Source organism: Rhipicephalus microplus, unplaced genomic scaffold (assembly GCF_043290135.1).
Source record: "Rhipicephalus microplus isolate Deutch F79 unplaced genomic scaffold, USDA_Rmic scaffold_13, whole genome shotgun sequence".
NCBI lineage: Eukaryota > Metazoa > Arthropoda > Arachnida > Ixodida > Ixodidae > Rhipicephalus > Rhipicephalus microplus.
In genome coordinates, this window is record NW_027464586.1 from 4,913,312 (window position 1) to 4,940,631 (window position 27,320).

Genomic DNA, 27,320 nt, shown 5'->3' on the forward strand with positions numbered 1-27,320 from the left:
ATGATGAAGAACGTACTCACTCTTCCAACATTTCGTTTAACAGCCAATCGCGCTAGCCAACTGCGCCACGGAGACAGTCTTGCTCCACCCTCACCCCCATTAGAACATATCTTCAAAGCTATCAGCGCAAAGAAAAAAGCAACACACCTGTCCCAGGAGGGCTCGAAACTCCAACCTTTCGGTTAACAGCCGATCGCGCTAGCCAATTGCGCCACGGAGACAGTTCTGCTCCACTCTCACCACCATCAGAACATATCTTCAAAGCCATCAGCCCAAAGAAAAAAAAAGCGCCGCACCACCACTGGGTGGGCTCGAACCTCCAACCTTTCGGTTAACAACCGATCGCGCTAGCCAATTGCGCCACGGAGACAGTCGTTCTCCACTCTCACCATAATCAGAACATATCTTTAACGCTATAAGCCCAAAGAAAAAAAAGCAACGCACCAGTCCCGGAGGGCTCGTACCTCCAACCTTTCGGTTAACAGCCGCTCGCGCTAGCAAACTCCGCCACGGAGACAGTCGTGCTCCACCCTCACCACCATCAGAACATATCTTCAAAGCTATCAGCGCAAAGAAAAACGCAACACACCACTCCCGGGAGGGCTCGAAACTCAAACCTTTCGGTTAACAGCCGATCGCGCTAGCCAATTGCCCCACGGAGGCAGTCGTGCTCCACTCTCACCACTGCCAGAACATTTCTTCAGAGCTATCACCCCAAAGAATAAAAAGCGCCGCACCACCACCGCGTGGGCTCGAACCCCCAACCTTTCGGTTAACAGCCGGTCGCGCTAGCCAATGGCGCCACAAAGACAGTCCTGCTCCACTCTCACCACCAGCAGAACATATCTTCAAAGCTATTACCGCAAAGAAAAATGCAACACACCACTCTCGGGAGGGCTCGAAACTCCAACCTTTCGGTTAACAGCCGATCGCGCTAGCGTATTGCGCCACGGAGACAGTCTTGCTACACTCTCACCACCATCAGAACATATCTTCAAAGCTATCAGCGCAAAGAAAGAAAGCGCCGCACCACCACCGGGTGGGCTCGAAATTCCAACCTTTCGGTTGACAGCCGATCGCGCTAGCCAATTGCGCCATGGAGACAGTCCCGCTCCACACTCTCCACCATCAGAACATATCTTCAAAGCTATCAGCGCAAAGAAAAAAACAACACGCTACTCCCGGGAGGGCTCGAACCTCCAACTGTTCAGCCAATTGCGCCACGGGGACAGTCCTGCTCCACTCTCACCACCGTCAGAACATTTCTTCAGAGCTATCAGCCCAAAGAAAAAAACAACACACTACTCCCGGGTGGGCTCGAACCTCCAACCTCTCGGTTAACAGCCAATCGCGCCAGCCAAATGCGCCACGGAGACAGACGTGCTCCACTCTCATCACCATCAGAACTTATCTTCAAAGCTATCAGCGCAAAGAAAAAAGCAACACACTACTCCCAGGAGAGCTCGAACCTCCAACTGTTCAGCCAATTGCGCCACGGGGACAGTCCTGCTCTACTCTCACCACCGCCAGAAAATTTCTTCAGAGCTATCAGCCCAAAGAAAAAAAAGCGCCGCACCACCACCGGGTGGGCTCGAACCTCCAACCTTTCGGTTAACAGCCGATCGCGCTAGCCAATTGCCCCACGGAGACAGTCGTGCTCCACTCTCACCACCGTCAGAACATTTCTTCAGAGCTATCACCCCAAAGAAAAAAAAAGCGCCGCACCACAACCGGGTGGGCTCGAACCTCCAACCTTTCGGTTAACAGCCTTTAGCGCTAGCCAATTGTGCCACGAAGATAGTCCTGCTCCACTCTCACCACCATCAGAACATATCTTCAAAGCTATTACCGCAAAGAAAAAAGCAACACACCACTCCCGGGAGGGCTCGCACCTCCAACATTTCGGGTAACAGCCGATCGCGCTAGCCAATTGCGCCACGGAGACATTCCTGCTCCACTCTCACCACCATCAGAACATATCTTCAAAGCTATCAGCCCAAAGGAAAAAAAGCGCCGCACCACCACCGGGTGGGCTCGAAACTCCACCCTTTCGGTTAACAGCCGATCGCGCTAGCCAATTGCGCCACGGAGACAGTTCTGCTCCACTCTCACCACCATCAGAACATATCTTCAAAGCCATCAGCCCAAAGAAAAAAAGCGCCTCACCACCACTGGGTGGGCTCGAACCTCCAACCTTTCGGTTAACAGCCAATCGCGCTAGCCAATTGCGCCACGGAGACAGTCCTGCTCCACTCTTACCACCATCAGAACATATCTTCAAAGCCATCAGCCCAAAGAAAAAAAAAGCGCCGCACCACCACTGGGTGGGCTCGAAGCTCCGACCTTTCGGTTAACAGCCGATCGCGCTAGCCAATTGCGCCACAGAGAAGGTCGTGCTCCACTCTCACCACTGTCAGAACATTTTTTCAGAGCTATCACCCCAAATAAAAAAGCGCCGCACCACCACCGCGTGGGCTCGAACCTCCAACCTTTCGGTTAACAGCCGGTCGCGCTAGCCAATTGCGCCACAAAGACAGTCCTGCTCCACTCTCACAACCAGCAGAAGATATCTTCAGAGCTATTACCGCAAAGAAAAATGCAACACACCACTCTCGGGAGGGCTCGAAACTCCAACCTTTCGGTTAACAGCCGATCGCGCTAGCGTATTGCGCCACTGAGACAGTCTTGCTCCACTCTCACCACCATCAGAACATATCTTCAAAGCTATCAGCACAAAGAAAAAAAGCGCCGCACCACCACCGGGTGGGCTCGAACCTCCAACCTTTCGGTTAACAGCCGATCGCGCTAGCCAATTGCGCCACGGAGACAGTCCTGCTCCAGTCTCACCACCATCAGAACATATCTTCAAAGCTGTCAGCCCAAAAAAAAGCGCCGCACCACCACCGGGTGGGCTCGAACCTCCGACTTTTCGGTTAACAGCCGATCGCGTAGCCAATTGCGCCATGGAGACAGTCCTGCTCCACTCTCACCACCATCAGAACATATCTTCGAAGCTATCAGCCCAAAAAAAAAGCGCCGCACCACCACCGGGTGGGCTCGAACCTCCGACCTTTCGGTTAACAGCCGATCGCGCTAGCCAATTGCGCCGCGGAGACAGTCGTGCTCCGCTCTCACCATCATCAGAACATATCTTCAAAGCTATCGGCGCAAAGAAAAAAGCAACACGCCACTCCCGGGAGGGCTCGAACATCCAAATTTTCGGTTAACAGCCGATCACGCTAGCCAATTGCGCCACGGAGACAGTCCTGCTCCACTCTCACCACCATCAGAACATATCGCCAAAGCTATCAGCCCAAAGAAAAAAAGCGCCGCACCACCTCCGAGTGGACTCGAACCTCCAACCTTTCGGTTAACAGCTGATCGCGCTAGCCAATTACGCCACGGAGACAGCCGTGCTCCACACTCACTACCATCAGAACATATCTTCAAAGCTATCAGCGCAAAGAAAAAAGCAACACACCACTCTCGGGAGGGCTCGAAACTCCAACCTTTCGGTTAACAGCCGATTCAGCTTGTCAATTGCGCCACGGAGACAGTCTTGCTTCACTCTCACCACCATTAAAACATATCTTAAAGCTATCAGCCCAAAGAAAAAAAAGCGCCGCACCACCACCGGGTGGGCTCGAACCTCGAACCTTTCGGTTAACTTCCGATCGCGCTAGCCAATTGCGCCAAGGAGACAGTAGTGCTCCAATCTCACCACCATCAGAACATATCTTCAAAGCTATCAGCGCAAAGAAAAAAACAACACGCTACTTCCGGGAGGGCTCGAACCTCCAACTGTTCAGCCAATCGCGCCACGGGGACAGTCCTGCTCCACTCTCACCACCGTCAGAACATTTCTTCAGAGCTATCAGCCCACAGAAAAAAAAAGCACCGCACCACCACTGGGTGGGCTCGAACCTCCAACTTTTCGGTTAACAGCCGATCACGCTAGCCAATTGCGCCACGGAGACAGTCCTGCTCCACTCTCACCACCGTCAGAACATTTCTTCAGAGCTATCAGCCCAAAGAAAAAAAGCGCCGCACCACCACCGGGTGGGCTCGAACCTCCAACCTTTCGGTTAACAGCCGATCGCGCTAGCCAATTGCCCCACAGAGACAGTCTTGCTCCACTCTCACCACCTTCAGAACATATCTTCAAAGCTATTACCGCAAAGAAAAAAGCAACACACCGCTCCCGGGAGGGCTCGAAACTCCAACCTTTCGGTTAACAGCCTATCGCGCTAGCCCATTGCGCCACGGAGACAGTCTTGCTTCACTCTCACCACCATTAGAACATATCTTCAAAGCTATCAGCCCAAAGAAAAAAAAGCGCCGCACCACCACCAGGTGGGCTCGAACCTCGAACCTTTCGGTTAACTTCCGATCGCGCTAGCCAATTGCGCCAAGGAGACAGTCGTGCTCCAATCTCACCACCATCAGAACATATCTTCAAAGCTATCAGCGCAAAAAAAACAACACACTACTCCCGGGTGGGCTCGAACCTCCAACCTTTTGGTTAACAGCTAATCGCGCCAGCCAATTGCGCCACGGAGACAGTCCTGCCCCACTTTCACCACCATCAGAACATATCTTCAAAGCTATCAGCACAAAGAAAAAAAAAGCGCCGCACCACCACTGGGTGGGCTCGAACCTCCAACCTTTCGGTTAACAACCGATCGCGCTAGCCAATTGCGCCACGGAGACAGTCGTGCTCTATTCTCATCACCATCAGAACTTATCTTCAAAGCTATCAGCGCAAAGAAAAAAGCAACACACTACTCCCGGGAGAGCTCGAACCTCCAACTGTTCAGCAAATTGTGCCACGGGGACAGTCCTGCTCTACTCTCACCACCGTCAGAACATTTCTTCAGAGCTATCAGCCCAAAGAAAAAAAAGCGCCGCCCCACCAGCGTGTTGGCTCGAACCTCCAACCTTTCGGTTAACAGCCGATCGCGCTAGCCAATTGCGCCAAGAAGACAGTCCTGCTCCACTCTCACCACCTTCAGAACATATATTCAAAGCTATTACCGCAAAGAAAAAAGCAACACACCGCTCCCGGGAGGGCTCGAAACTCCAACCTTTCGGTTAACAGCCAATCGCGCTAGCCCACTGCGCCACGGAGACAGTCTTGCTCTATTTTCACCACCATCAGAACATATCTTCAAAGCTATCAGCGCAAAAAAAGCGCCACACCACCACCAAGTGGGCTCGAACCTCCAACATTTCGGTTAACAGCCGATCGCGCTAGCCAATTGCGCCACGGAGACAGTCGTGCTCCACTCTCATCACCATCAGAACATATCTTCAAAGCTATCAGCACAAAGAAAAAAAAAGCGCCGCACCACCACTGGGTGGGCTCGAACCTCCAACCTTTCGGTTAACACCCGATCGCGCTAGCCAATTGTGCCACGGAGACAGTCGTGCTCTACTCTCATCACCATCAGAACTTATCTTCAAAGCTATCAGCGCAAAGAAAAAAGCAACACACTACTCCCGGGAGAGCTCGAACCTCCAACTGTTCAGCAAATTGCGCCACGGGGACAGTCCTGCTCTACTCTCACCACCGTCAGAACATTTCTTCAGAGCTATCAGCCCAAAGAAAAAAAAGCGCCACACCACCACCGGGTGGGCCCGAACCTCCAACCTTTCGGTTAACAGCCGATCGCGCTAGCCAATTGCCCCACGGAGACAGTCGTGCTCCACTCTCACCACCATCAGAACATATCTTCAAAGCTATCAGCACAAAGAAAAAAAAAGCGCCGCACCACCACTGGGTGGGCTCGAACCTCCAACCTTTCGGTTAACACCCGATCGCGCTAGCCAATTGTGCCACGGAGACAGTCGTGCTCTACTCTCATCACCATCAGAACTTATCTTCAAAGCTATCAGCGCAAAGAAAAAAGCAACACAATACTCCCGGGAGAGCTCGAACCTCCAACTGTTCAGCAAATTGCGCCACGGGGACAGCCCTGCTCTACTCTCACCACCGTCAGAACATTTCTTCAGAGCTATCAGCCCAAAGAAAAAAAAGCGCCGCACCACCACCGGGTGGGCTCGAACCTCCAACCTTTCGGTTAACAGTCGATCGCGCTAGCCAATTGCCCCACGGAGACAGTCGTGCTCCACTCTCACCACCGTCAGAACATTTCTTCAGAGCTATCACCCCAAAGAAAAAAAAAGCGCCGCACCACAACCGGGTGGGCTCGAACCTCCAACCTTTCGGTTAACAGCCTTTAGCGCTAGCCAATTGCGCCACGAAGATAGTCCTGCTCCACTCTCACCACCATCAGAACATATCTTCAAAGCTATTACCGCAAAGAAAAAAGCAACACACCACTCCCGGGAGGGCTCGAACCTCCAACCTTTCGGGTAACAGCCGATCACGCTAGCCAATTGCGCCACGGAGACATTTCCTGCTCCACTCTCACCACCATCAGAACATATCTTCAAAGCTATCAGCCCAAAGGAAAAAAAGCGCGGCACCACCACCAAGTGGGCTCGAAACTCCAACCTTTCGGTTAACAGCCGATCGCGCTAGCCAATTGCGCCACGGAGACAGTTCTGCTCCACTCTCACCACCATCAGAACATATCTTCAAAGCCATCAGCCCAAAGAAAAAAAGTGCCGCACCACCACTGGGTGGGCTCGAACCTCCAACTTTTCGGTTAACAGCCAATCGCGCTAGCCAATTGCGCCACGCGACAGTCCTGCTCCACTCTTACCACCATCAGAACATATCTCCAGAGCTATCACCCCAAAGAAAAAAAAGCGCCACACCACCACTGCGTGGGCTCAAACCTCCAACCTTTCGGTTAACAGCCGGTCGCGCTAGCCAATTGCGCCACGCGACAGTCCTGCTCCACTCTTACCACCATCAGAACATATCTCCAGAGCTATCACCCCAAAGAAAAAAAAGCGCCGCACCACCACCGGGTGGGCTCGAACCTCCGACGTTTCGGTTAACAGCCGATTGCGCTAGCCAATTGCGCCACGGAGACAGTCCTGCTCCACTCTCACCACCATCAGAACATATCTTCAAAGCTATCAGCGCAAAGAAAAAAGCAACACACCGTTCCCAGGAGGGCTCGAAACTCCAACCGTTCGGTTACCAGCCGATCGCGCTAGACAATTGCGCCACGGAGACAGTTCTGCTCCACTCTCACCACCATCAGAACATATCTTCAAAGCCATCAGCACAAAGAAAAAAAAAGCGCCGCACCACCACTGGGTGGGCTCGAACCTCCAACCTTTCGGTTAACAGCCGATCGCGCTAGCCAATTGCGCCACGGAGACAGTCGTTTTCCACTCTCACCATAATCAGAACATATCTTTAAAGCTATCAGCCCAAAGAAAAAAAAGCAACGCACCAGTCCCGGAGGGCTCGTACCTCCAACCTTTCGGTTAACAGCCGATCGCGCTAGCCAATTGCGCCACGGAGACAGTCCTGCTCTACTCTCACCACCATCAAAACATATCTTCAAAGCTATCAGCCCAAAGAAAAAAAAGCGCCGCACCACCACCGGGTGGGCTCGAACCTCCAACGTTTCGGTTAACAGCCGATCACGCTATCCAATCGCACAACGGAGACAGTCCTACTCTCACCACCGTCAGAACATTTCTTCAGAGTTATCAGCCCAAAAAAAAAGTGCCGCACCACCACCGGGTGGGCTCGAACCTCCAACCTTTCGGTTAACAGCCGATTGCGCTAGCCAATTGCCCCACGGAGGCAGTCGTGCTCCACTCTCACCACTGTCAGAACATTTCTTCAGAGCTATCACCCCAAAGAATAAAAAGCGCCGCACCACCACCGCGTGGGCTCGAACCCCCAACCTTTCGGTTAACAGCCGGTCGCGCTAGCCAATGGCGCCACAAAGACAGTCCTGCTCCACTCTCACCACCAGCAGAACATATCTTCAAAGCTATTACCGCAAAGAAAAATGCAACACACCACTCTCGGGAGGGCTCGAAACTCCAACCTTTCGGTTAACAGCCGATCGCGCTAGCGTATTGCGCCACGGAGACAGTCTTGCTCCACTCTCACCACCATCAGAACATATCTTCAAAGCTATCAGCGCAAAGAAAAAAAGCGCCGCACCACCACCGGGTGGGCTCGAAACTCCAACCTTTCGGTTAACAGGCGATCGCGCTAGCCAATTGCGCCATGGAGACAGTCCTGCTCCACTCTTACCACCATCAGAACATATCTTCAAAGCTATCAGCCCAAAGAAAAAAAAAGCGCCGCACCACCACCGGGTGGGCTCGAACCTCCGATCTTTCAGTTAACAGCCGATCGCGCTAGCCAATTGCGCCACGGAGACAGTCGTGCTCCGCTCTCACCATCATCAGAACATATTTTCAAAGCTATCGGCGCAAAGAAAAAAGCAACACGCCGCTCCCGGGAGGGCTCGAACCTCCAAATTTTCGGTTAACAGCCGATCACGCTAGCCAATTGCGCCACGGAGACAGTCCTGCTCCACTCTCACCACCATCAGAACATATCGCCAAAGCTATCAGCCCAAAGAAAAAAAAGCGCCGCACCACCACCGAGTGGACTCGAACCTCCAACCTTTCGGTTAACAGCTGATCGCGCTAGGCAATTACGCCACGGAGACAGCCGTGCTCCACACTCACTACCATCAGAACATATCTTCAAAGCTATCAGCGCAAAGAAAAAAGCAACACACCACTCTCGGGAGGGCTCGAAACTCCAACCTTTCGGTTAACAGCCAATTCAGCTTGTCAATTGCGCCACGGAGACAGTCTTGCTTCACTCTCACCACCATTAGAACATATCTTCAAAGCTATCAGCCCAAAGAAAAAAAAGCGCCGCACCACCACCGGGTAGGCTCAAACCTCCAACCTTTCGGTTAACTTCCGATCGCGCTAGCTAATTGCGCCAAGGAGACAGTCGTGCTCCAATCTCACCACCTTCAGAACATATCTTCAAAGCTATCAGCGCAAAGACAAAAACAACACGCTACTCCCGGGAGGGCTCGAACCTCCAACTGTTCAGCCAATTGCGCCACGGGGACAGTCCTGCTCCACTCTCACCACCGTCAGAACATTTCTTCAGAGCTATCAGCCCAAAGAAAAAAAAGCGCCGCACCACCACTGGGTGGGCTCGAACCTCCCACTTTTCGGTTAACAGCCGATCACGCTAGCCAATTGCGCCACGGAGACAGTCCTGCTCCACTCTCACCACCGTCAGAACATATCTTCAAGGCTATCAGCGCAAAGAAAAAAAGCGCCGCACCACCACCGGGTGGGCTCGAACCTCCAACCTTTCGGTTAACAGCCGATCGCGCTAGCCAATTGCGCCACGGAGACAGTCCTGCTCCAGTCTCGCCACCATCAGAACATATCTTCAAAGCTGTCAGCCCAAAAAAAAAGCGCCGCACCACCACCGGGTGGGCTCGAACGTCCGACTTTTCGGTTAACAGCCGATCGCGCTAGCCAATTGCGCCACGGAGACAGTCCTGCTCCACTCTCACCACCATCAGAACATATCTTCAAAGCTATCAGCCCAAAAGAAAAAAAGCACCGCACCACCACCGGGTGGGCACGAAATTCAACCTTTCGGTTAACAGCCAATCGCACTAGCCATTTGCGCCACGGAGATAGTCCTGCTCCACTCTCACCTCCATCAGAACATATCTTCAAAGCTATCAGCACAAAGAAAAAAAAGCGCCGAACCACCACCGGGTGGGCTCGAACCTCCAACATTTCGTTTAACAGCCAATCGCGCTAGCCAACTGCGCCACGGAGACAGTCTTGCTCCACCCTCACCCCCATTAGAACATATCTTCAAAGCTATCAGCGCAAAGAAAAAAGCAACACACCTGTCTCAGGAGGGCTCGAAACTCCAACCTTTCGGTTAACAGCCGATCGCGCTAGCCAATTGCGCCACGGAGACAGTTCTGCTCCACTCTCACCACCATCAGAACATATCTTCAAAGCCATCAGCCCAAAGAAAAAAAAGCGCCGCACCACCACTGGGTGGGCTCGAACCTCCAACCTTTCGGTTAACAACCGATCGCGCTAGCCAATTGCGCCACGGAGACAGTCGTTCTCCACTCTCACCATAATCAGAACATATCTTTAAAGCTATCAGCCCAAAGAAAAAAAAGCAACGCACCAGTCCCGGAGGGCTCGTACCTCCAACCTTTCGGTTAACAGCCGCTCGCGCTAGCAAACTCCGCCACGGAGACAGTCGTGCTCCACCCTCACCACCATCAGAACATATCTTCAAAGCTATCAGCGCAAAGAAAAACGCAACACACCACTCCCGGGAGGGCTCGAAACTCAAACCTTTCGGTTAACAGCCGATCGCGCTAGCCAATTGCCCCACGGAGGCAGTCGTGCTCCACTCTCACCACTGCCAGAACATTTCTTCAGAGCTATCACCCCAAAGAATAAAAAGCGCCGCAACCACCACCGCGTGGGCTCGAACCCCCAACCTTTCGGTTAACAGCCGGTCGCGCTAGCCAATGGCGCCACAAAGACAGTCCTGCTCCACTCTCACCACCAGCAGAACATATCTTCAAAGCTATTACCGCAAAGAAAAATGCAACACACCACTCTCGGGAGGGCTCGAAACTCCAACCTTTCGGTTAACAGCCGATCGCGCTAGCGTATTGCGCCACGGAGACAGTCTTGCTCCACTCTCACCACCATCAGAACATATCTTCAAAGCTATCAGCGCAAAGAAAGAAAGCGCCGCACCACCACCGGGTGGGCTCGAAATTCCAACCTTTCGGTTAACAGCCGATCGCGCTAGACAATTGCGCCATGGAGACAGTCCTGCTCCACTCTCTCCACCATCAGAACATATCTTCAAAGCTATCAGCGCAAAGCAAAAAACAACACGCTACTCCCGGGAGGGCTGGAACCTCCAACTGTTCAGCCAATTGCGCCACGGGGACAGTCCTGCTCCACTCTCACCACCGCCAGAACATTTCTTCAGAGCTATCAGCCCAAAGAAAAAAAAAGCGCCGCACCACCACTGGGTGGGCTCGAACCTCCAACTTTTCGGTTAACAGCCGATTACGCTAGCCAATTGCGCCACGGAGACAGTCCTGCTCCACTCTCACCACCGTCAGAACAATTCTTCAGAGCTATCAGCCCAAAGAAAAAAAGCCACGCACCACCACCGGGTGGGCTCGAACCTCCAAAATCTCGGTTAACAGCCGATTGCGCTAGCCAATTGCCCCACCGAGACAGTCGTGCTCCACTCTCACTACCGTCAGAACATTTCTTCAGAGCTATCACCCCAAAGAAAAAAAGCGCCGCCCCACCACCGGGTTGGCTCGAACCTCCAACCTTTCGGTTAACAGCCGATCGCGCTAGCCAATTGCGCCACAAAGACAGTCCTGCTCCACTCTCACACCAAGCAGAACATATCTTCAGAGCTATTACCGCAAAGAAAAATGCAACACACCACTCTCGGGAGGGCTCGAAACTCCAACTTTTCGGTTAACAGCCGATCGCGCTAGCGTATTGCGCCACAGAGACAGTCTTGCTCCACTCTCACCACCATCAGAACATATCTTCAAAGCTATCAGCGCAAAGAAAAAAAGCGCCGCACCACCACCGGGTGGGCTCGAACCTCCAACCTTTCGGTTAACAGCCGATCGCGCTAGCCAATTGCGCCACGGAAACAGTTCTGCTCCACTCTCACCACCATCAGAACATATCTTCAAAGCCATCAGCCCAAAGAAAAAAAGCGCCTCACCACCACCGAGTGGACTCGAACGTCCAACCTTTCGGTTAACAGCCAATCGCGCTAGCCAATTGCGCCACGCAGACAGTCCTGCTCCACTCTTACCACCATCAGAACATATCTTCAAAGCTATCAGCACAAAGAAAAAAAAGCGCCGAACCACCACCGGGTGGGCTCGAACCTCCAACCTTTCGTTTAACAGCCAATCGCGCTAGCCAACTGCGCCACGGAGACAATCATGCTCCACCCTCACCCCCATTAGAACATATCTTCAAAGCTGTCAGCGCAAAAAAAAAGGAACACACCTGTCCCAGGAGGGCTCGAAACTCCAACCTTTCGGTTAACAGCCGATCACGCTAGCCAATTGCGCCACGGAGACAGTTCTGCTCCACTCTCACCACCATCAGAACATATCTTCAAAGCCATCAGCCCAAAGAAAAAAAAGCGCCGCACCACCACTGGGTGGGCTCGAACCTCCAACCTTTCGGTTAATAGCCGATCGCGCTAGCCAATTGCGCCACGGAGACAGTCGTTCTCCACTCTCACCATAATCAGAACATATCTTTAAAGCTATCAGCCCAAAGAAAAAAAAGCAACGCACCAGTCCCGGAGGGCTCGTACCTCCAAACTTTCGGTTAACAGCCGATCGCGCTAGCAAACTGCGCCACGGAGACAGTCGTGCTCCACCCTCACCACCATCAGAACATATCTTCAAAGCTATCAGCGCAAAGAAAAAAGCAACACACCACTCCCGGGAGGGCTCGAAACTCCAACCTTTCGGTTAACAGCCGATCGCGCTAGCCGATTGCCCCACGGAGGCAGTCGTGCTCCACTCTCACCACTGTCAGAACATTTCTTCAGAGCTATCACCCCAAAGAATAAAAAGCGCCGCACCACCACCACGTGTGCTCGAACCCCCAACCTTTCGGTTAACAGCCTGTCGCGCTAGCCAATGGCTCCACAAAGACAGTCCTGCTCCACTCTCACCACCAGCAGAACATATCTTCAAAGCTATTACCGCAAAGAAAAATGCAACACACCACTTTCGGGAAGGCTCGAAACTCCAACCTTTCGGTTAACAGCCGATCGCGCTAGCCAATTGCGCCATGGAGACAGTCCTGCTCCACTCTCACCACCATCAGAACATATCTTCAAAGCTATCAGCCCAAAGAAAAAAAAGCGCCGCACCACCACCGGTGGGCTCGAACCTCCGACCTTTCAGTTAACAGCCAATCGCGCTAGCCAATTGCGCCACGGAGACAGTCCTGCTCCAGTCTCACCACCATCAGAACATATCTTCAAAGCTGTCAGCCCAAAAAAAAGCGCCGCACCACCACCGGGTGGGCTCGAACCTCCGACTTTTCGGTTAACAGCCGATCGCGCTAGCCAATTGCGCCACGGAGACAGTCCTGCTCCACTCTCACCACCATCAGAACATATCTTCAAAGCTATCAGCCCAAAAGAAAAAAAGCACCGCACCACCACCGGGTGGGCACGAAATTCAACCTTTCGGTTAACAGCCAATCGCGCTACCATTTGCGCCACGGAGATAGTCCTGCTCCACTCTCACCTCCATCAGAACATATCTTCAAAGCTATCAGCACAAAGAAAAAAAAGCGCCGAACCACCACCGGGTGGGCTCGAACCTCCAACATTTCGTTTAACAGCCAATCGCGCTAGCCAACTTCGCCACGGAGACAGTCTTGCTCCACCCTCACCCCCATTAGAACATATCTTCAAATCTATCAGCGCAAAGAAAAAAGCAACACACCTGTCCCAGGAGGGCTCGAAACTCCAACCTTTCGGTTAACAGCCGATCGCGCTAGCCAATTGCGCCACGGAGACAGTTCTGCTCCACTCTCACCACCATCAGAACATATCTTCAAAGCCATCAGCCCAAAGAAAAAAAAGCGCCGCACCACCACTGAGTGGGCTCGAACCTCCAACCTTTCGGTTAACAACCGATCGCGCTAGCCAATTGCGCCACGGAGACAGTCGTTCTCCACTCTCACCATAATCAGAACATATCTTTAAAGCTATCAGCTAAAAGAAAAAAAAGCAACGCACCAGTCCCGGAGGGCTCGTACCTCCAACCTTTCGGTTAACAGCCGCTCGCGCTAGCAAACTGCGCCACGGAGACAGTCGTGCTCCACCCTCACCACCATCAGAACATATCTTCAAAGCTATCAGCGCAAAGAAAAACGCAACACACCACTCCCGGGAGGGCTCGAAACTCAAACCTTTCGGTTAACAGCCGATCGCGCTAGCCAATTGCCCCACGGAGGCAGTCGTGCTCCACTCTCACCACTGCCAGAACATTTCTTCAGAGCTATCACCCCAAAGAATAAAAAGCGCCGCACCACCACCGCGTGGGCTTGAACCCCCAACCTTTCGGTTAACAGCCGGTCGCGCTAGCCAATGGCGCCACAAAGACAGTCCTGCTCCGTTCTCACCACCAGCAGAACATATCTTCAAAGCTATTACCGCAAAGAAAAATGCAACACACCACTCTCGGGAGGGCTCGAAACTCCAACCTTTCGGTTAACAGCCGATCGCGCTAGCGTATTGCGCCACGGAGACAGTCTTGCTCCACTCTCACCACCATCAGAACATATCTTCAAAGCTATCAGCGCAAAGAAAGAAAGCGCCGCACCACCACCGGGTGGGCTCGAAATTCCAACCTTTCGGTTAACAGCCGATCGCGCTAGCCAATTGCGCCATGGAGACAGTCCTGCTCCACTCTCTCCACCATCAGAACATATCTTCAAAGCTATCAGCGCAAAGAAAAAAACAACACGCTACTCCCGGGAGGGCTCGAACCTCCAACTGTTCAGCCAATTGCGCCACGGGGACAGTCCTGCTCCACTCTCACCACCGTCAGAACATTTCTTCAGAGCTATCAGCCCAAAGAAAAAAAAGCGCCGCACCACCACTGGGTGGGCTCGAACCTCCAACTTTTCGGTTAACAGCCGATCACGCTAGCCAATTGCGCCACGGAGACAGTCCTGCTCCACTCTCACCACCGTCAGAACACTTCTTCAGAGCTATCAGCCCAAAGAAAAAAAGCGACGCACCACCACCGGGTGGGCTCGAACCTCAAACCTCTCGGTTAACAGCCGATTGCGCTAGCCAATTGCCCCACCGGGACAGTCGTGCTCCACTCTCACTATCGTCAGAACATTTCTTCAGAGCTATCACCCCAAAGAAAAAAAGCGCCGCCCCACCACCGGGTTGGCTCGAACCTCCAACCTTTCGGTTAACAGCCGATCGCGCTAGCCAATTGCGCCACGAAGACAGTCCTGCTCCACTCTCACCACCATCAGAACATAACTTCAAAGCTATTACCGCAAAGAAAAAAGCAACACACCGCTCCCGGGAGGGCTCGAAACTCCAACCTTTCGGTTAACAGCCGATCGCGCTAGCCCATTGCGCCACGGAGACAGTCTTGCTCCACTTTCACCACCATCAGAACATATCTTCAAAGCTATCAGCGCAAAAAAAGCGCCACACCACCACCAAGTGGGCTCGAACCTCCAACATTTCGGTTAACAGCCGAACGCGCTAGCCAATTGCGCCACGGAGACAGTTCTGCTCCACTCTCACCACCATCAGAACATATCTTCAAAGCCATCAGCCCAAAAAAAAAAGCGCTGCACCACCACCGCGTGGGCTCGAACCTCCAACCTTTCGGTTAACAGCCGGTCGCGCTAGCCAAATGCGCCACAAAGACAGTCCGGCTCCACTCTCACACCAAGCAGAACATATCTTCAGAGCTATTACCGCAAAGAAAAATGCAACACACCACTCTCGGGAGGGCTCGAAACTCCAACCTTTCGGTTAACAGCCGATCGCGCTAGTGTATTGCCCCACAGAGACAGTCTTGCTCCACTCTCACCACCATCAGAACATATCTTCAAAGCTATCAGCGCAAAAAAAAAGCGCCGCACCACCACCGGGTGGGCTCGAACCTCCAACCTTTCGGTTAACAGCCAATCGCGCCAGCCAATTGCGCCACGGAGACAGTCCTCCCCACTCTCACCACCATCAGAACATATCTTCAAAGCTAACAGCCCAAAGGAAAAAATGCGCCGCACCACCACCGGGTGGGCTCGAAACTCCAACCTTTCGGTTAACAGCCGATCGCGCTAGCCAATTGCGCCACGGAAACAGTTCTGCTCCACTCTCACCACCATCAGAACACATCTTCAAAGCTATCAGCCCAAAAGAAAAAAAGCACCGCACCACCACCGGGTGGGCACGAAATTCAACCTTTCGGTTAACAGCCAATCGCGCTAGCCATTTGCGCCACAGAGATAGTCCTGCTCCACTCTCACCTCCATCAGAACATATCTTCAAAGCTATCAGCACAAAGAAAAAAAAGCGCCGAACCACCACCGGGTGGGCTCGAACCTCCAACATTTCGTTTAACAGCCAATCGCGCTAGCCAACTGCGCCACGGAGACAGTCTTGCTCCACCCTCACCCCCATTAGAACATATCTTCAAAGCTATCAGCGCAAAGAAAAAAGCAACACACCTGTCCCAGGAGGGCTCGAAACTCCAACCTTTCGGTTAACAGCCGATCGCGCTAGCCAATTGCGCCATGGAGACAGTTCTGCTCCACTCTCACCACCATCAGAACATATCTTCAAAGCCATCAGCCCAAAGAAAAAAAAGCGCCGCACCACCACTGGGTGGGCTCGAACCTCCAACCTTTCGGTTAACAACCGATCGCGCTAGCCAATTGCGCCACGGAGACAGTCGTTCTCCACTCTCACCATAATCAGAACATATCTTTAAAGCTATCAGCCCAAAGAAAAAAAAGCAACGCACCAGTCCCGGAGGGCTCGTACCTCCAACCTTTCGGTTAACAGCCGCTCGCGCTAGCAAACTCCGCCACGGAGACAGTCGAGCTCCACCCTCACCACCATCAGAACATATCTTCAAAGCTATCAGCGCAAAGAAAAACGCAACACACCACTCGCGGGAGGGCTCGAAACTCAAACCTTTCGGTTAACAGCCGATCACGCTAGCCAATTGCCCCACGGAGGCAGTCGTGCTCCACTCTCACCACTGCCAGAACATTTCTTCAGAGCTATCACCCCAAAGAATAAAAAGCGCCGCACCACCACCGCGTGGGCTCGAACCCCCAACCTTTCGGTTAACAGCCGGTCGCGCTAGCCAATGGCGCCACAAAGACAGTCCTGCTCCACTCTCACCACCAGCAGAACATATCTTCAAAGCTATTACCGCAAAGAAAAATGCAACACACCACTTTCGGGAAGGCTCGAAACTCCAACCTTTCGGTTAACAGCCGATCGCGCTAGCCAATTGCGCCATGGAGACAGTCCTGCTCCACTCTCACCACCATCAGAACATATCTTCAAAGCTATCAGCCCAAAGAAAAAAAAAGCGCCGCACCACCACCGGGTGGGCTCGAACCTCCGACCTTTCAGTTAACAGCCGATCGCGCTAGCCAATTGCGCCACGGAGACAGTCCTGCTCCAGTCTCACCACCATCAGACCATATCTTCAAAGCTGTCAGCCCAAAAAAAAGCGCCGCACCACCACCGGGTGGGCTCGAACCTCCGACTTTTCGGTTAACAGCCGATCGCGCTAGCCAATTGCGCCACGGAGATAGTCCTGCTCCACTCTCACCTCCATCAGAACATATCTTCAAAGCTATCAGCACAAAGAAAAAAAAGCGCCGAACCACCACCGGGTGGGCTCGAACCTCCAACATTTCGTTTAACAGCCAATCGCGCTAGCCAACTGCGCCACGGAGACAGTCTTGCTCCACCCTCACCCCCATTAGAACATATCTTCAAAGCTATCAGCGCAAAGAAAAAAGCAACACACCTGTCCCAGGAGGGCTCGAAACTCCAACCTTTCGGTTAACAGCCGATCGCGCTAGCCAATTGGGCCACGGAGACAGTTCTGCTCCACTCTCACCACCATCAGAACATATCTTCAAAGCCATCAGCCCAAAGAAAAAAAAGCGCCGCACCACCACTGGGTGGGCTCGAACCTCCAACCTTTCGGTTAACAACCGATCGCGCTAGCCAATTGCGCCACGGAGACAGTCGTTCTCCACTCTCACCATAATCAGAACATATCTTTAAAGCTATCAGCCCAAAGAAAAAAAAGCAACGCACCAGTCCCGGAGGGCTCGTACCTCCAACCTTTCGGTTAACAGCCGCTCGCGCTAGCAAACTGCGCCACGGAGACAGTCGTGCTCCACCCTCACCACCATCAGGACATATCTTCAAAGCTATCAGCGCAAAGAAAAACGCAACACACCACTCCCGGGAGGGCTCGAAACTCAAACCTTTCGGTTAACAGCCGATCGCGCTAGCCAATTGCCCCACGGAGGCAGTCGTGCTCCACTCTCACCACTGCCAGAACATTTCTTCAGAGCTATCACCCCAAAGAATAAAAAGCGCCGCACCACCACCGCGTGGGCTCGAACCCCCAACCTTTCGGTTAACAGCCGGTCGCGCTAGCCAATGGCGCCACAAAGACAGTCCTGCTCCACTCTCACCACCAGCAGAACATATCTTCAAAGCTATTACCGCAAAGAAAAATGCAACACACCACTCTCGGGAGGGCTCGAAACTCCAACCTTTCGGTTAACAGCCGATCGCGCTAGCGTATTGCGCCACGGAGACAGTCTTGCTCCACTCTCACCACCATCAGAACATATCTTCAAAGCTATCAGCGCAAAGAAAGAAAGCGCCGCACCACCACCGGGTGGGCTCGAAATTCCAACCTTTCGGTTAACAGCCGATCGCGCTAGCCAATTGCGCCATGGAGACAGTCCTGCTCCACTCTCTCCACCATCAGAACATATCTTCAAAGCTATCAGCGCAAAGAAAAAACAACACGCTACTCCCGGGAGGGCTCGAACCTCCAACTGTTCAGCCAATTGCGCCACGGGGACAGTCCTGCTCCACTCTCACCACCGTCAGAACATTTCTTCAGAGCTATCAGCCCAAAGAAAAAAAAAGCGCCGCACCACCACTGGGTGGGCTCGAACCTCCAACTTTTCGGTTAACAGCCGATCACGCTAGCCAATTGCGCCCCGGAGACAGTCCTGCTCCACTCTCACCACCGTCAGAACATTTCTTCAGAGCTATCAGCCCAAAGAAAAAAAGCGACGCACCACCACCGGGTGGGCTCGAACCTCCAACCTCTCGGTTAACAGCCGATTGCGCTAGCCAATTAGACTTAGCAGCAGCGGCAGCAAGCCGTGAACATCGACTCAAAAACTGCTCTTTTTGCAGTGTCGTCTACGTCCGGACCCGCAGTGAACGGAGTGCAAGAAGTGTTTCGCCGGACCGCTTCTGCGAATTTCACGTGGATCTGCCCTTGGGACGAGGATTCACCCGCAAGTCGTCTCTGCACATGCGCATCTAGCCAGCTCGGCACAAGAAAAGCGGAGCACGGTGACCCGCCCACCACTTAGCAGCAGCGGCAGCAAGCCGTGAACATCGACTCAAAAACTGCTCTTTTTGCAGTGTCGTCTACGTCCGGACCCGCAGTGAACGGAGTGCAAGAAGTGTTTCGCCGGACCGCTTCTGCGAATTTCACGTGGATCTGCCCTTGGGACGAGGATTCACCCGCAAGTCGTCTCTGCACATGCGCATCTAGCCAGCTCGGCACAAGAAAAGCGGAGCACGGTGACCCGCCCACCACTTAGCAGCAGCGGCAGCAAGCCGTGAACATCGACTCAAAAACTGCTCTTTTTGCAGTGTCGTCTACGTCCGGACCCGCAGTGAACGGAGTGCAAGAAGTGTTTCGCCGGACCGCTTCTGCGAATTTCACGTGGATCTGCCCTTGGGACGAGGATTCACCCGCAAGTCGTCTCTGCACATGCGCATCTAGCCAGCTCGGCACAAGAAAAGCGGAGCACGGTGACCCGCCCACCACTTAGCAGCAGCGGCAGCAAGCCGTGAACATCGACTCAAAAACTGCTCTTTTTGCAGTGTCGTCTACGTCCGGACCCGCAGTGAACGGAGTGCAAGAAGTGTTTCGCCGGACCGCTTCTGCGAATTTCACGTGGATCTGCCCTTGGGACGAGGATTCACCCGCAAGTCGTCTCTGCACATGCGCATCTAGCCAGCTCGGCACAAGAAAAGCGGAGCACGGTGACCCGCCCACCACTTAGCAGCAGCGGCAGCAAGCCGTGAACATCGACTCAAAAACTGCTCTTTTTGCAGGTTAGTGTTACTGTGTTCAATAATATTCAGTTGCAATAGTATTTCTACTGCTGCTGCTGTCGCTGCTGCTGCTATTGGTTTTGCTTGTGTACCGCTGGGCACCGTATTGTGGTTGCATAGCTACACTTGAAAGAATGTCTCTTTCTTGTAACACATGTAATCTGCTCATCTCTCCTGACGAGCCCTTTGTGGAATGTTGTAAGTGCGAGAACGGTTATCACTTTGGAAAATGCGCTGGCCTAACAGAAAAGTCGTTCAAGGCAAAGAACGAGGCCGCAAAGAAATCATGGCAGTGTCCGTCGTGTAGAAGTGCTAGTGGTGGCAACATGTGCAGTAAAGACAGTAATGATTCTGAAACAGAAATTAAGCTTGCCCTCATGTCAATTAACCAGAAGTTAGAACGGCTGATGCCCCTGACAAAAAAAGTTGAAAGCATTGAAGAGTCTCTTACCTTCATATCTACAAAGTTCGATGAATTTGAGCAAAAGTTCTGCCATCAAGAAGCCGATTTAAAAGACATAAAAAAAAAGGTGTCTGAGCTTGAAAAAAAAGATGACCTAAATCAAGTAACCTGTGCCCAACTTGAAAAAGAGATGCATGACCTTGAATTTAGAAGCAGGCAGCTAAACTTGGAACTGCATGGTATTAGAGAAGTAGCAAATGAGAATCTTATGGTCACATTAAATGACGTAGCTGACAAACTTCAAGTGCCTCACTTAATGGAATCGGATGTTGCGAATGTTCATCGAATTCCTGCAAAACATGGCAAGGTGCCAGGCATCATTGTCCGCTTTACAAAGCAAGCGATAAGGGACCAGTGGATCAGGAATAAAAAGAACCTTAAGGATAGCCACCCATCAATTTTCATGCAAGAAAATCTGACACGCCGCAATAGAGAACTGCTCCAAGCAACGAAAGAATGCGCCAAAGATAAAGGCTACAAGTTTGTTTGGTATCTCAACGGAAAAGTTCTCGTTCGGAAAAGCGAGGGAGTGAATGCTGTGCATGTGAAGGGAAAGAGCGACTTAGAGCACCTATAGTGCTTCACGTTGAATGCTTTGTTTTCTTTTGAAATGTAATCACGATGGAGCACATGAGTTATTTTCTTCCGAGTGATCTTAATAAAATTACTTCATGTACTACTAAGCCAACATCGTTTAAAGCCATTCACTTAAATGTACGCTCTGTAAAAACAAGACCATGTGTTTGGAGGAATTTTTCGGTGAATTTTCATTTACTTTTTCTTTGGTCATGCTCACTGAAACTTGGAGCACCAATGATTCTGACACCTTTACGATGACTCACTATAAAACTTATTCTCTGAACCGCTCCAGCCAGCGAGGAGGTGGAGTTGCTTTGCTGGTGTCTAACAATATAGAATGCGATAAGCTGGACTCGTACTCTCTGATTACTGATGACTTTGAAATCATATCAGTCTGTACTGGTCAGTTCGTGTTTTCGGTGTGCTATCGTCCCCCTAAGGGAAATGCGCTCAAGTTTTTCCAGTTTTACGATAATTTCCTTTCATTTATAACGGACAGTAAATACACATTAATAGCTGGTGGGGATTTTAATATTGATTTGTTGAAGGATAATTATTTTGCTATGAATTTTAACACAACTCTGGCTTCGAACGGATTCGTTAACCTTATAAAAATTCCAACAAGGGTTACACCAGAGGGTGCGTCTCTTCTTGATCTGCTTATTACGAACTCATCTCAACCAATAGCTGCAACAGGTGTAATAACATGCGCAATCAGCGACCACCTTCCGGTGTTCTTAAGTATAAATAAGATTCCAGCGGTAAAGTACTGGCAAGAAAAAGCTGCATATCAGCGTATAACAAACCAAACCCTGAGTTTATTTTACAACTCAATAACACAAGTTCAGTGGGATGGCACCGGCCTTTCAAATGATGCAAATGAGGCCTACGATAAGTTTCTCTACGTATTCAAGCAGCTTTATCATTCCTGCTTCCCACTAAAAGTGCGCGGATTAAAACGCAAAACGCGCAAACCTTGGGTAACTATTGAATTACGCGAAGAAATTAAAACGAAAGATAAGCTGTTCAAAGTATTCTTAAATACGCGTTCAGCTGATGACCTCAAGGTATTTAAGAAATACAGGAATAGGCTAACAAAAAAATTGCGTAAGGCACGAGCGGAATACTACTCTACCTTACTTGAAGTTAAAAACGGTCGCCATGATTTGCTGTGGTCAAGATTAAATCTCTTACTTAGACGGGAGCAACCACAGGCTTCCCTACGTATGTTAAAGCTAAATGATAAAGATATATCTGGAGTAGAACTGGCGGAAGTTTTCAACAACTTTTTTACAACTCTCGCCCATAACAGTCCGTCCGATGATTCTAATAAATACATTAATTTTTTTAATAATGATACAATATTCCTGAGCCCTGTTACAACAGAAGAAGTTATAGCAGTGTTACAAAACCTCAAAAACAGTCATAGCTGTGACATAGATGGCATTCAAGTGAGACCTGTGAAACATGTTGCCGCCGTCATTGCGCCTACTCTTGCAGACATATTTAACCTATGTTTAGATACCGGTACATTTCCTAAACAAATGCAAGTTGCTAAAGTAACGGTTCTATATAAGAAAGGAGATCGCAATGATTTAGGTAATTATAGACCAGTATCCATACTTCCAATATTTTCGAAAGTTTTTGAGAAAGTGTTATATACTAGGTTGTATGATTTTATTAATAAACATAGCCTACTATCACCAAATCAATTTGGGTTTTGTAAAAATAAATCTGCTGAACTAGCACTACTCGAACAAAAGGAATATATATTAACACAGTTTGAAAAGAAAGCCTTCGTTATTGGTATCTTCGTAGATTTCTCGAAGGCGTTTGATCTTGTCAATCACACTATACTCCTGCAAAACTTAGAATGTTATGGTATTCGTGGACAGGCGCAGTTGCTCCTGAAATCATATCTATCGCATAGAAAACAGGCTGTTTGCATTGACAACATAAAATCTGAACTAAAGTCTGTTACCTGTGGCGTTCCACAGGGCAGTATATTAGGACCATTGCTTTTTAATATGTATCTTAACGACATTTGCAATATCAACACCACTGCTAAATTTATCATCTATGCTGATGATACTAGCATCTTTTTTTCTGGAAATAATCTTGATATCCTTGTTCGGGATTGCAATGATACCATGAGTGAGCTACAAAAATGGTCAGAATCCAAGTGCATGCGTATCAATGAGAAGAAAACACAAGCTGTCGTATTCCGCCCTAAAAATAAACCAGTTCCTTTTTCCTTCGGCATTAAACTGAACTCACGATGTATAGATGTGGTTGAACAATTTAAGTGCCTCGGAGTGGTTTTTTCCTCCTCTATGTCTTGGGAACAGCATGTGGATCACATTTCAACGAAACTGGCTCAAATAACTGGGATCGTAGGCAGGCTCAAATACGTTCTCCCGAAACCAATAAAACTACTATTGTACAATTCCCTTTTTTACTCTTATTTAAACTATTGCCACTTAGTCTGGGGCACGACTACTCCTGGCTGTCTTCAGCGTATCTACATTCTGCAAAAGAGATTCCTTCGTCATGTTCATAATGTACCTTGGCACTCGCCCAGTGCAGATCTCTTTTTGCAAAGTAATGTAATAAAGATCGAGAACTTGTACAAATTCCGTTTGAGTGTCAGGTTTCAACTCGAAACTCTAAAAAATATAAACCATCTACGATACCTTGCCGATTTGCATGCACGAAAAATGACATTTATGACAAGGCATGGAGAGTCTTGGGTTGTGCCGACACCCAGAATAAACTTAGGTCGACAACGCCTGCAATTTACTCTTCCTTCCCTTCTAAATTCATATTTACATAGTGGTTTTGATCTCTTCAGTTCGTCAAAGAATACTTTGCGTGCCATGTACGTTAATATGTAAGCTTAGTTTTTTTTTTTTTTTTTATAATATCTTTTAGAGTCTCTTTTGTATTTGTCGATTATTGTGTATTTGCCATTACACTATGTTAATACTGTTGTTTAATGAACATTGCTGTGAAGCTGCTGCTAAGCAAAAGGGTGTCGCGGCTTTGTCAAGCTGTCTCTGACAGCTTTTTCTGCGCCTCCACTGTCTGTACCCCTACAAGGCAGAAATAAAGAATTTGAATTTGAATTGCCCCACCGAGACAGTCGTGCTCCACTCTCACTACCGTCAGAACATTTCTTCAGAGCTATCACCCCAAAGAAAAAAAGCACCGCCCCACCACAGGGTTGGCTCGAACCTCCAACCTTTCGGTTAACAGCCGATCGCGCTAGCCAATTGCGCCACGAAGACAGTCCTGCTCCACTCTCACCACCATCAGAACATAACTTCAAAGCTATTACCGCAAAGAAAAAAGCAACACACCGCTCCCGGGAGGGCTCGAAACTCCAACCTTTCGGTTAACAGCCGATCGCGCTAGCCCATTGCGCCACGGAGACAGTCTTGCTCCACTTTCACCACCATCAGAACATATCTTCAAAGCTATCAGCGCAAAAAAAGCGCCACACCACCACCAAGTGGGCTCGAACCTCCAACATTTCGGTTAACAGCCGATCGCGCTAGCCAATTGCGCCACGGAGACAGTTCTGCTCCACTCTCACCACCATCAGAACATATCTTCAAAGCCATCAGCCCAAAGAAAAAAAAAGCGCCGCACCACCACCGCGTGGGCTCGAACCTCCAACCTTTCGGTTAACAGCCGGTCGCGCTAGCCAAATGCGCCACAAAGACAGTCCTGCTCCACTCTCACACCAAGCAGAACATATCTTCAGAGCTATTACCGCAGAGAAAAATGCAACACACCACTCTCGGGAGGGCTCGAAACTCCAACCTTTCGGTTAACAGCCGATCGCGCTAGTGTATTGCGCCACAAAGACAGTCTTGCTCCACTCTCACCAGCATCAGAACATATCTTCAAAGCTATCAGCGCAAAGAAAAAAAGCGCCGCACCACCACCGGGTGGGCTCGAAACTCCAACCTTTCGGTTAACAGCCGATCGCGCTAGCCAATTGCGCCAAGGAAACAGTTCTGCTCCACTCTCACCACCATCAGAACATATCTTCAAAGCCATCAGCCCAAAGAAAAAAAGCGCCTCACCACCACTGGGCGGGCTCGAACCTCCAACCTTTCGGTTAACAGCCGATCGCGCTAGCCGATTGCCCCACGGAGGCAGTCGTGCTCCACTCTCACCACTGTCAGAACATTTCTTCAGAGCTATCACCCCAAAGAATAAAAAGCGCCGCACCACCACCACGTGTGCTCGAACCCCCAACCTTTCGGTTAACAGCCTGTCGCGCTAGCCAATGGCTCCACAAAGACAGTCCTGCTCCACTCTCACCACCAGCAGAACATATCTTCAAAGCTATTACCGCAAAGAAAAATGCAACACACCACTCTCGGGAAGGCTCGAAACTCCAACCTTTCGGTTAACAGCCGATCGCGCTAGCCAATTGCGCCATGGAGACAGTCCTGCTCCACTCTCACCACCATCAGAACATATCTTCAAAGCTATCAGCCCAAAGAAAAAAAAGCGCCGCACCACCACCGGGTGGGCTCGAACCTCCAACCTTTCGGTTAACAGCCAATCGCGCCAGCCAATTGCGCCACGGAGACAGTCCTCCCCACTCTCACCATCATTAGAACATATTTTCAAAGCTATCGGCGCAAAGTAAGAAGCAACACGCCACTCCCGGGAGGGCTCGAACCTCCAAATTTTCGGTTAACAACCAATCACGCTAGCCAATAGCGCCACGGAGACAGTCCTGCTCCACTCTCACCACCATCAGAACATATCGCCAAAGCTATCAGCCCAAAGAAAAAAAAGCGCCGCACCACCACCGAGTGGACTCGAACCTCCAACCTTTCGGTTAACAGCTGATCGCGCTAGCCAATTACGCCACGGAGACAGCCGTGCTCAACACTCACTACCGTCAGAACATTTCTTCAGAGCTATCACCCCAAAGAAAAAAAAAGCGCCGCCCCACCACCGGGTTGGCTCGAACCTCCAACCTTTCGGTTAACAGCCGATCGCGCTAGCCAATTGCGCCACCAAGACAGTCTTGCTCCACTCTCACCACCATCAGAACATAACTTCAAAGCTATTACCGCAAAGAAAAAAGCAACACACCGCTCCCGGGAGGGCTCGGAACTCCAACCTTTCGGTTAACAGCCGATCGCGCTAGTCCATTGCGCCACGCAGACAGTCTTGCTTCACTTCCACCACCATCAGAACATATCTTCAAAGCTATCAGCGCAAAAAAAGCGCCACACCACCACCAAGTGGGCTCGAACCTCCAAGATTTCGGTTAACAGCCGATCGGGCTAGCCAATTGCGCCACGGAGACAGTCGTGCTCCACGCTCATCACCATAAGAACATATCTTCAAAGCTATCAGCGCAAAGAAAAAAACAACACACTACTCCCGGGTGGGCTCGAACCTCCAACCTTTCGGTTAACAGCCGCTCGCGCTAGCAAACTCCGCCACGGAGACAGTCGAGCTCCACCCTCACCACCATCAGAACATATCTTCAAAGCTATCAGCGCAAAGAAAAACGCAACACACCACTCGCGGGAGGGCTCGAAACTCAAACCTTTCGGTTAACAGCCGATCGCGCTAGCCAATTGCCCCACGGAGGCAGTCGTGCTCCACTCTCACCACTGCCAGAACATTTCTTCAGAGCTATCACCCCAAAGAATAAAAAGCGCCGCACCACCACCGCGTGGGCTCGAACCCCCAACCTTTCGGTTAACAGCCGGTCGCGCTAGCCAATGGCGCCACAAAGACAGTCCTGCTCCACTCTCACCACCAGCAGAACATATCTTCAAAGCTATTACCGCAAAGAAAAATGCAACACACCACTTTCGGGAAGGCTCGAAACTCCAACCTTTCGGTTAACAGCCGATCGCGCTAGCCAATTGCGCCATGGAGACAGTCCTGCTCCACTCTCACCACCATCAGAACATATCTTCAAAGCTATCAGCCCAAAGAAAAAAAAAGCGCCGCACCACAACCGGGTGGGCTCGAACCTCCGACCTTTCAGTTAACAGCCGATCGCGCTAGCCAATTGCGCCACGGAGACAGTCCTGCTCCAGTCTCACCACCATCAGACCATATCTTCAAAGCTGTCAGCCCAAAAAAAAGCACCGCACCACCACCGGGTGGGCTCGAACCTCCGACTTTTCGGTTAACAGCCGATCGCGCTAGCCAATTGCGCCACGGAGACAGTCCTGCTCCACTCTCACCACCACCAGAACATATCTTCAAAGCTATCAGCCCAAAAGAAAAAAAGCACCGCACCACCACCGGGTGGGCACGAAATTCAACCTTTCGGTTAACAGCCAA

General features: G+C 50.9%; 1 protein-coding gene across 1 annotated transcript; it reads left to right on the forward strand.

Moving 5' to 3' along the window:
- The first annotated feature begins 3 nt into the window (after nt 1–3).
- LOC142783986 (uncharacterized) lies at nt 4–19,932 on the forward strand. The gene is made up of 5 exons (XM_075882600.1): nt 4–12; nt 18,955–19,168; nt 19,241–19,402; nt 19,475–19,636; nt 19,709–19,932. The coding sequence occupies exons 1-5, from the start codon at nt 4–6 to the stop codon at nt 19,888–19,890; spliced, it is 729 nt and encodes a 242-aa protein (XP_075738715.1). The 3' UTR covers nt 19,891–19,932.
- The last annotated feature ends 7,388 nt before the right edge of the window (nt 19,933–27,320 follow it).